Source organism: Danio rerio, chromosome 1, assembly GCF_049306965.1.
Source record: "Danio rerio strain Tuebingen ecotype United States chromosome 1, GRCz12tu, whole genome shotgun sequence".
Taxonomy (NCBI): Eukaryota; Metazoa; Chordata; class Actinopteri; order Cypriniformes; family Danionidae; genus Danio; species Danio rerio.
Genome location: NC_133176.1, coordinates 12,466,615 through 12,477,901, shown reverse-complemented (window position 1 = coordinate 12,477,901; position 11,287 = coordinate 12,466,615). Strand labels below are relative to the sequence as shown.

The following is an 11,287-nucleotide window of genomic DNA, read 5'->3' as shown; positions in this document are numbered from 1 at the left end:
TCACTCCTACGTCACGTTGCTGTGGGCCTCAAAATTACTGAGATTTGGGTCCTATTTTTAACGTCAGGAATTTTTTTTTAAAAGAGACTTGTTGTGTTTCTATCACTTCAATATATCAGTGGACACTCCATACAGACAGTTGTCCAAACAGTTTACAAAAGTCGATTTTCATCATAGGTGCCCTTTAAGTTAAATTAATTATTTTTGCAAATTTATGTGGATTGAACTTAAAACAATTGCTTTCCAAAAAAAACTATAAACTCTAAAATGTTTTTTTGAGTCAGATATCTAGATGAGTAAAACAAAAGTGTCTTGTTTCAGAACAAAAAGCAAGTAAAAATCATGTGAGTTTTTCTTTAAAACAAGCTAAATACACTAAAAAACACAACTTCTTTCATGTTTTTCTAACACAAATTGATTGTTAACTTCTAACAAATTGAAGTGGACTGAACACAAAACAGTTAAGTTGGCCTAAAAACACTAAAGAATTTTGTTGTTTCAGCTCATTTTGAAAAAGTAGTTTAAACACGCAGTAGCAATCTACTTGGGTTTCACACAATTTCTTCACTAAAAAAAGATTCCTGCAATATTGTTGCAAACAGTTTATATGTGTTGAATTTAAACTTAACTTAATTTAAATTAGTTTAAATTTATTTACATTTGTTTAAATTCAGCTTATGTTAACTTAATGATTTTTACAATTTTATGAAAACAAAACAATTAATCCGTTCTCCCCCTCAGGAACTGTGTTGTTTCAGCTAATTTTAAATAAGTAGTTAATAAGAAGTTTAAATTAGTACAAGAAGCAGCAATAGTATATTTTTTTGTGTGGGAACAAGACAAAACTTTTACTTACCGCACTTGCAGATCTTTTCTTTTTTTTTTTTAAGGACAAAACTCACTTAATTTTGATGGGTTTATTTTTTTCTGGAAACAAGACAATTTCTTTTACTTGTTAACAATGCTGAGTTCCACACAATTCCTTCATGTTTCCCAACACAAATTGAGTTATCTCAATTGCTTTAACAAATTTAAGTGGATTGAACATAAAACTTAAGAACTGTGTTGTTTTGACTCATTTTAAATAAGTTGTTTGAACAAGCAGCAAAACTTAAAATAAAACACTACCTGACAAAAGTCTTGTTGCCTATCCAAGTTTTAGGAACAACAAATAATGTCTTGACTTCTAGTTGATCCTTTGGTATCAGAAGTGGCTGATATGAAAAGCAAAGGCCTCTAGATAACAAAGTATGAAGTATGATCATGCCTTTATTTTTAATTATTTAATTAGGATAGTAAGGTCTTACTTTGCTAAGACAAAAGTCTTGTCACTTAACAGATATAACGTAGAGTATAGAATATAAGGTCATGGTGCAGTGGAGAAAGAGTTAATATTGTATATGACTCCCTTGAGCTTGGAGGACTGCATCCATACATCTCTGCAATGACTCAAATTGCATTATTAAAGTCATCTAGAATGGTAAAGAAAGCGTTCTTGCAGAAGAAGTTTATTAAGATTCTTTAAATTCATCTCCATCTTATCCCAAACATGCTCAATAATGTTCATGTCTGGTGACTGGGCTGGCCAATCCTTGAGCACCTTGACCTTCTTAGCTTTAAGAAACTGATGTGGAGGTTGAAGTAGGAGCGTTATCCTGCTGAAGAATTTGCCTTCTCCTGTAGTTTGTATTGTAATAGGCAGCACAAATGTCTTGATAGATCATGGTGTTGATGTTGCCATCCACTCTGCAGATCTCTCACATGCCCCTATACTGAATGTAACCCTAAACCATGATTTTCCCTTCACCAAACTTGACTGATTTCTATGAGAATCTAGGGTTCATGTGAGTTCCAATAGGTCTACTGCAATATTTGTGATGATTGGGATGCAGTTCAACAGTTGATTCATCTGAAAAATCTACTTCAGCCACTTTTCCAAATGATCAACTTGAAGTCAAGTTATTATTTGTTGCTCTTACAACTGGGATCGATGACAAGACTTTTGTCAGGTAGTAAAAAATTCAAGTCTGAATGTGGTTAAGATTTTTTTTTTTATGTTTGGACTGGAGACAAAGCAATAATTCTAAGTAAGAAAGGCATTTTTTGCAGTGCACGGAGCTTAAAAAGCATGAAAGACTGCCAAACTTTGATTCACCCCCAAATGCATCTCATATTTAGACTTTAAGCTTTTAGACTGTTTGCAAACACGCCAATGAGTTCTAAAAGCCGAAATCTCTAAGAATGCGTTAGTATTAGATTTTCATATCCTTTCTGCTTGTTTGCCAAGTGCCTGATTTAAACCCAAATATTGACGTCTAAATGAATGCGGGCAGGATTTATTGAAAGATGTGCCGTCACAGGTATCTGGTTCATTAATCCAATTTTGGGTTATTTTTGTTTTCCTCCTCTCATCAATTTGATCGGGTTACTTAAACATATCCCGCAGAAGTCAAAGCATGTTTACTGAGTTAGAGAGCAATATTCCTCTTATGTTAATGAATCTGCGTGCGCTGCTTTTCAGCCTCTTTCGTGAGCAGGCGGCAGATTGTTTTTGTTTATTTCATTTATTCTTTCTCTGAAAAGACCTTCAAAACGCTAACAATCCCAAAGACGTAAGAGCCGAACCAGCCTTCTTTCTTTTTTCAAAATTCCATTAGCTGAATCACAAAGTAGACTGGGATAAAGCCTTATTCCCTCTTGATCAAATATCACTGATATCATGCCAGCAAATTATATTTACTTGTTTACACTGGCCATGCCATTACAATAATCAAGTGAAATTGAGTTTTATTTACATCTCTGAATCATAGACCGAACCAAGAAGGGGTTTTAGATGGAAAAGATCACATATGGACTCAGAAATTGATGAGTCTACACCTTATTTATAAAAAAAATACCTCACAAATTGTTTTTTTATGCAGCATTAAAACTTACAGGTTTGGAGTCTTATTTTGCATAATTCACCAGCGCGGGTTATTTCAAAGGAAAGTTTGGTTTGTAATGTTTCATCGGAATGAAGTAAATTGCTCTCTTGGATGTATTTATTATTTATGCAGAGAGAGATTCAGCATGGATGCATTAAAACTGACATTTTAAACAGAATGCTACAAGAGACATTTATTCCAGATAAATGCTTCTTTTGAACTTTGTAGTCATCATGAATTCTGACCCCCAAAAAGTGTTTGTTGAACTATACTTTTACAACTGAATTTTCTTGAAAGGGTGGAGTAATAGCTGCTGTAAATTTTTGACATGAATGTATTATGTTTAAATACATTCACTGGACATTTTATTAGGTACACCTGTCTAACTGCTTGTTAATGCAAATTTATAATCAGCCAATCACATGGCAGCAACTCATTGCATTTAGGCAAGTAGACATGGTCTAGACGATCTGCAGTTCAAACTGAGCATCAGAATGGGGAAGAAAGAGGATTTAAGTGACTTTGAACGTAGCATGGTTGTTGTTGACAGAGTATTTCAGAAACTGCTGATCTACTGAGATTTTCACGCACAACCATCTCTAGGGTTTACAGAGAATGGTCTGAAGAAGAGAAAATATCCATTTAGCGGCAGAACAGTATCGCTGAATGCACATGTCCAACCTTGTGGTGGATGGGCTACAGCAGCAGAAGACCACACCGGGTCTTACTCCTGTCAGCTTAGAACAGGTAAGTGAGACTGCAATTAACACAAAATCACCAAAATTGGACAATAGAAGATTGGAAAATTGTTGCCTGGTCTAATGAGTTTTGATTTCTGCTGCAACATTCGGATGGTAGGGTCAGAATTTGGCGTCAACAAAATGAAAGCAAGGATCCATCCTGCCTTGTATAAACAGTTCAGGCTGGTGGTGGTGGTGGTGTAAAGGTGTGGGGGATATTTTCTTTGCACACTTTGGGCCCATTGATACCAATTGAGCATCGTGTCAACAACAAATATATGCCTAATAACATGGGTATTACAATGTTAAAGCGGTTTATAAGACATGCAAACAATTCAAAACTGTTACATCATATCTAATGATGTCTTTTTGTATTCAGAATTTGCTCCAGGTTTTCTGTGAAGTTTCGTTTGAGGGATAGGGTTAGGGTAAGGCAGTGATCCTTGTGTGTCAAATAAGAGAGATATACAAAATGTGTTGGCTGGGGGGTCCCGAGGACTGTAATTGAGAACCACTGGTGCAAGCCGATATAATCACCAAGTTGTTTTTAAAGAATAAAAAAAGTTACAAAAATGTTTATTCTTATAAAACACCAAAATGTGTGTACCTTGTATTCCTTTACATTATGGGGACCAAATTTCCTCACATGTGTAGCAATTGAATTTTGACCTCATGGGGACAAAATATATGACTATATGACAAAACTACATTTTCAAATGTATTTTTCCAGATATTTGTAAATAGTCAACAGTCACAAAAATATTGCTTAAGAGGGGTAATAATTTTGACCTTAAAATGGTTTTAAAGAAATTAAAAGCTGCTTTTACTCTAGCCGAAATAAAGCAAATAAGATTTTCTCCAGCAGAAAAAATATTATAGAAATGACTGTGAAAATTTCCTTGCTCTGTTGAAAACAGAACTCGCAGGAGGGCTAATAATTTTTACTTCAAATGTATCTAAACATACGTACACATATACTGTATATCTATATCTATCTCATTATTGTTTTGTTTTATTTTTCACTATACACCAACTATCTTCATTTTAAAATGAAGGTCGTGGGTGGTGGAGAGGCCTTAGGGTTAAAAGTCTGAACTGGTAACTAAAGATTTGGAGATTTAAAGCCCACCGGGAGCAATTTATGAGCTATAACCATTGAGCCTTTGGGCAAGGCACTTAACCCTAGATTGCTCTTAAGGGACTGCTGCTATAATAAGCGAATACTGTAAGTCGCGCATGACAAAACTGTGAAGTGTATACTTTCCTCTAAGAGCATTCATTGGCCATTTGTCACCAGACTTCTTGGTGACCAGTCCCTTTCTCGCCAGAAAATAAGCATTTGTGTTTGGGAGTGAAATGAAGCAGGCCTTCATAGTGACTCTCTATTTTAAGGCGAGCAGAGTTTGCCACCTGTCTCTGCTTCTCCAGATTCCCTGACAGCTTGTTTCCCCCTATCACAACAGTCCTCAGACTGTCTCGTCCCGGTGTCATTCACAAAAAATTCACTGCTGGATCTGAGGTTCAGTTTGTTCACAGGGCGTTGGTGAGGGCTCCTTCCTTTTTCTGTTTATAAAATTGTAGGATTAAAGGACCCAACGTTGGCTTGGATCTTATGTCATGGCCGAAGCAGTGAACCCACAGGACCAATGGGAGGAAGGTTTTGAGGACGAATTCGGAGAAATCATCAAAACTCGATCAGGTTGGAGAAATTATCTTTAATTTATTTGCTCATTAAGAACACTTTAAAAATTTTGTTTGTTTAAATTGCAAAATTTAACTAAATAATTTGTGTTTTTTTGGGGGGACAACTTAATTGTTTTATGTTCAATCCACTTAAATGTGTAAAAGTGATTAAGTTAACTTAATTTGTGTTGGGACAACATGATGTTTACAGCGAATTTTCAAACCGACTTTAGGTCAAATATGAACAATTGCAACTGTTGGGTTAAAAAACTGAGATAAAAATCAAACCCAAACAATGGGATTTTCCATAATTGGCCCAAAGTTGGGGTAAACATGATTGAGTTTACTTAATTTGTGTTGGGACAACATAATGTTTACAGTGAATTTCCAACCTAACTTTAGGTCAAATATGGACAATTGCAACTGTTGGGTTAAAATATTCAGATAAAAATCAAACCCAAATGATGGGATTTTCCATAATTGGCCCAAAGTTGTGTTTAAACAACCCAACTTATTTAGATATGGTCTCATGCAAGTGGTAGGTGTAAAATAGTATGTCTTAAAGGGACAGCTCACCCAAAACCTGTAGCCATTGACTTCCAAATTATTTGATTTTGTACTTTGGAGGTCAACAGTTACAGCCTGAAATTTCTTTGATTTGAAACCACTTGAGGGTGAGGAAATAGTGAGTACATATTAATTTTTGGGTGAACTATCTCTTTAATTCTGATTCAAAGTCAATTGTTTTACACTATCAAATTTCTCAATCATAATTTTACAGTTCGCTACAGTTTCAGTGCATTCCTTTCTACGGTCAAATTTAAAAATGAAAACACATGATTAACCAAACTTACACCAGATGAATATTTCCGCCATTTAAGAACACTCTAAAAATTGCTGCTTGTTCAAATTACTTAATTTAACTTATTTTGTGTTTTTTGGAACAACTTTTTTTAATTTGTGTTGGGACGACATGTTGTTTACAGTGAACCTAACATTAGGTCAAATATGGACAATTGCAACTGTTGGGTTAAAAATTTATATAAAAATCAAACCCAAATGATGGGATTTTCCATAATTTAACCCAAAACAACCCAGCTTTTTTTTTTAGAGAATGCTATTATCCAAGTGGTAGGTGTGAAATGACTTAAAGGGACAGTTCACCCAAAACCTGTATCCATTGACTTCCATAGTATTTTATTTACTACTATGGAAGTCAATAGTTACTGCATTCTTCAAAATATCTTCTTTTGTGTTTAGCAGAATTCATAAAGATTTGAAATCACTTGAGGGTGATGAAATAGTAAATATATATTAATTTTTGGGTGAACTATCTCTTTAATTCTGATTGAAAGTCAACTGTTTTACACAATCAAATTTCTCAATCATAGTTGTAATCGCTACAGTTTTAGTGAATTCCTTTCTACAGTCAAATTAAAAGATAAAAACATATGATTAACCAAACTTACACTACCAGATCATTATTTACGCCATTTAAGAACACCTGAAAAATTGCTGCTTATAAATTAAAATACTTAATTTAACTTAATATTTTGTGTTTTTGGGACAACTTCATTGTTTTATGTTAAATCCACTTAAATTTAATTTGCCTTGGGACACCATTAAAACAACCCAGCTTTTTTAGAGTATGGTCTCATGCAAGTGGTAGGTGTAAAATACTATGTCTTAAAGCGACACACCCAAAATCAGTATCCATTGACTTACATAGTGTTTGATTTCCTACTGTGGAAGTCAATAGTTACAGCATTTTTCCAAATGTCTTCTTTTGTGTTCAGCAAATCTCATAAAGGTTTGAAACCACTTGAGGGTGAGTAAATAGTGAGTACATTTTCATTTTGGGGCAACTATCTTTATTCTGTTTCAATGTCAACAGAGCTGTTTCAATGTCAACAGAGCTATACACAGAGCAGCAGCACGAGTGGTCTTCAATGAACCTAAACGAGCACATGTCACTCCGCTGCTAGTCCGTTTGCACTGGCTGCCAGTTGCTGCTCGCATCAAATTCAAAGCTCTGATGTTTGCCTACAAAGTTACTTCTGGCCTTGCTCCTTCTTATCTGCTCTCGCTTCTGCAGATCTATGTGCCCTCCAGAAACTTGCGTTCTGTGAATGAACGTCGCCTCGTGGTTCCATCCCAAAGGGGGAAGAAATCACTTTCGCTCACGCTCACGCTCAATCTGCCCAGTTGGTGGAATGAACTCCCTAACTGCATCAGAACAGCAGAGTCACTCGCTATTTTCAAGAAACGTCTAAAAACTCAACTATGTAGTCTCCACTACACTTCCTAATCTGTAATTGCCTCTCTGAATATCAAAAGAAATAAATAAGAAATAAATAAAATAAAATAAATACTAATACTTCCCTTCTTAGACTATACAGACCTGAAACTTGCCTATAGCACTTATTCATTGTTGCTCTTGGTTGTGTAAATTGCTTCCTTGTCCTCATTTGTAAGTCGCTTTGGATAAAAGCGTCTGCTAAATGACTAAATGTAAATGTAAAATGTACTTCAGTTTTTACAAATTTCTCAAACATTATATTAATGCCAACAATTGTATTGCATTCCTAGCCTACTCAAATAAATACTGGTTGCCTTTTATATTTAAGCCTTATGAGTCATTTGAATTCATATTATATTAAACCAGCTTAAAAAAAACTTGTGTAACTTATAAAATTAAGTTAGAACATGATTTACTTTGTTTAATAAGTTACAATTAACTAAAAAACATAGATTGTCATGACTAATTAATCATATAATTTTTCACAGTATATTTACCGTCAAATTAAAACACATATACTTAACCAAATCAATATTTACTTCATTTTCTTATCTGTACTTGTCTGTTCAACTATTTGCTGCCCAGATCAAACATTTATTATGAAACATTTTGAATGAGTATCTTTAAAATCGATTTTCTTTTGCCCCTGTGCTCCACCCTGAGTGAGTTCATATCTATTTTTTTTTTCCACCGCTGTCATCCTGTATTCAGTAGGGATCATGCGTGATCTATAAATGCTCTCTGGTGGAAATAGGACAGGTCTTAAAGAGCTTGAAATAGTTGCAGCTGCCTGGTGTTGGGTTTCAGAGTCCTTGTTTGAGATTTAGCCGCGTTGTTGTTGGCTATGTGGTTGTTTAGTTGGCAAGAGACGTTCAGTCGCTCGCTCTCTTGTGTTTTCGGTGTGCCCGTGTTTATGATCAGCAGTGAAAGTTTGGAGAAAGTGGCAAAACGAGTCAACAGCTTGATGAGCAGCCAGAGGACACAAACAGTAGAGTAAACCTCTGAGAACCGAGCTTTAACAGAGGACATCTGTTATCTCTGCTCAAGCTCACTATACACTGGTTATTTAATGGTTCTTAGGTTTAGCACAAAACGTTTGATCACACTGTATAAAATGTAGTTGCTGCATTAAATTTAGTTGTTGAATCAGTTTCTCTGTGCAAGTCATTCCAACTTGAAGGAATAGTTTACCCCACAAATTTGTTTTATTTTGCCTCATGTGGCTTTAAACCCTTTTTAAAAAAGGTTTTTCTTCTGTTGAGAACAAAAGAAAATATTTTGAGGAAAACTGTGACCCATCGACGTCCATAGTAGGAAAAAGAATTATTCAGGAAGTCAGTGGGTGCCACATTGTAAAACATTACTGTAAAATTTACAGTATTACAAGTGCACTGTAAAGTAAAACTACAGCACAGTTGTAATTGTTAATTTACAGTTCGCTTGTTAATTTTGCTAGTGATACTGTAAAAATTGCCACTAATACTGTAAGTTTAACAGCAGTTTTTACACTGCAGCATTTTTCAAAGTATCCTCTTTTGTGTTCAACAGAAGTAAAGGGTGAGTAAATGAAATATAAAAACATAGGCTCATTCTGAGAACATAGCCCTATATACATTTCTGGAGACCGTAAGTTATGTAGCCAGAAATACGGGGCGGTATGGCGCCATTCCTTTTCGCGCTTATTAGCTGACCGTTTACCTCCGTATGGATGCCTTTTCCGATGTTACCAGTTTGTCAGGTAACTCGACATGTACATTGGTGAACTTGAGACAAAGCAGAGTTGACCATGAGGTATAAGGTCAGGTAAATTGGTGCTTTTTAAAACACTATTGGTTGGGTTTAGAGAAGGAGGAGGGTGGGTCAGTCGATCGGTCAGTCAATCAATCGGTCAGTCAGTCAGTCGACAGTGGATTTATGCGAGAACAGCAGGCGCGGATGGCACCAGCGGGAGAGATTTGAGATCTCACAAAGTGTACACAGTGGCCTCTGGTGAATTTATGTGAGAAGAACAGGCGCAAATAGCACTCGTGAGAGAAATTCGAGATCTAAAAAAAAAAAAAAAAGAGTACACAGTCAGCGACTTCTGGCGGATTCACGAAAACAAAAACTGCACAAAAAAGGAGCTCCTGGGACGTATTTCGCTCTTTCCAGAAATGTATATAGGGGAACGTAATTATAATGAGCCTGGGTTGAAACTGTCTTTTTAAATTAACTTAAAAATTAAGTTTAATCTGCTATAACCATATATATATATATATATATATATATATATATATATATATATTATTGTAATGGTTTTTACTACGCGGGAATCAATTTTTATTATCTTGCAATGGTTCTTGGATTAATTATTTGAATAATACTATAATAATTTGTTTTGTTTCAGTTTTCATACATTCATGAGATAAGAGAGTATATACAGTAGAGATGTCCAGTCATATTTCATCCTAAAATCAGTATGTATGTAATGAATATTTAAGATTTGTTTGGCAAAATAATTTATTAGATAATAATACACCATTTTAATTCAGAATCATATTAGTGGTAATAGTAGTGAATCAATTAGCCGAAATCTTAAATAATATATAATAATACATTTGCCAGTGTTGCAGCTGGAAGGGCATCCTCTGTGTAAAACATATGCTGGATTAGTTGGCAATTCATTCCGCTGTGGCGACCCCTGATTAAGCCAAAGGAAAATTAATAAATGAAATCTCCCAGTACTGGGTTGTGGCTGGAAGGGTACACGCTGCATGAAAACATATGCAGGTATAGTTGGTGATTCATTCCGATGTGGCGACTTTGGAAATAGAGACTAACCAAAGGAAAATAAATGAATGAGTGAATGAAAACAATAAATATTATCATATTATAATTAGAAAATATAATATAAAATAATAATAATGTTAGTAAAAATATTTATTTTTATTTTGTAATAATAGATCATTTAGAAATCAGTTAACTTTAAAGAAACCTCATGATATTTGCTGTTAAGATTTTTACTGTTTTTCTGAATAATGTAATATTCCATTTATATATTGTATCAATTGGAACAATTTATTCAGAATGTAAATGTTTTGTGTTTGGTCAGAGTTTTTTTTTTTTTTTTTTCATTGCGATGAAGGAAAATTTAGGGAAGACGTGATAGCCTGTCAGAATATAGATCATTTCTGGTGTTCCAGTATTTCCATTACATTTAAGCATATAACTGAAATAAAGTCATAAAGTCTCTTTGCTGTGGACTAAGCTGATGGAAAATGAATGAATGAACAAATGAACGAACGAACGAATGAATGAATATGCCTTTAAAAATATTTGCTGCTGAAATCCTCTTTATATTTGAACCCTTGTGTATTCTAGTGCAAGCATTTTGAAAGTGATCAGGTTTGTTTACCATCATTTATGTAAGTGTCTTATTTTAAATGCGTATTTAGCTGATAACTTATCTGAGGCTCCTGGTATTCAGGGGCATTTTGAACGCCGGACACTGAGACAGTTTGACTCCAGGGAGAATTTGAGGTTGCAATTCTATCTTCAGCTTCATGGTATCCTATACAGAGCTGTGTTTTTGTGTTAAATACCACTGCGCAAGACCCTGCAGGAATGACTGACATGTTGACATCTGCTATTGAATATTTCTG

General features: G+C 34.8%; 1 protein-coding gene across 11 annotated transcripts in view; it reads left to right on the top strand.

Moving 5' to 3' along the window:
* Positions 1-5,151: 5,151 nt before the first annotated feature.
* dmd (dystrophin) overlaps positions 5,152-11,287 on the top strand; it is a 251,520-nt gene continuing 245,384 nt past the window's right edge. For 10 of the 11 annotated variants that reach the window (XR_001799156.4, XR_012404170.1, XM_073949244.1 and 7 more), the window contains exon 1: positions 5,172-5,363. Coding sequence is in view for 9 of the 11 variants with exons in the window: in XM_073949244.1 (XP_073805345.1) it covers positions 5,282-5,363 (82 nt within the window). In the remaining 2 variants the exon portion in view is untranslated. 11 annotated transcript variants of the gene reach the window in all.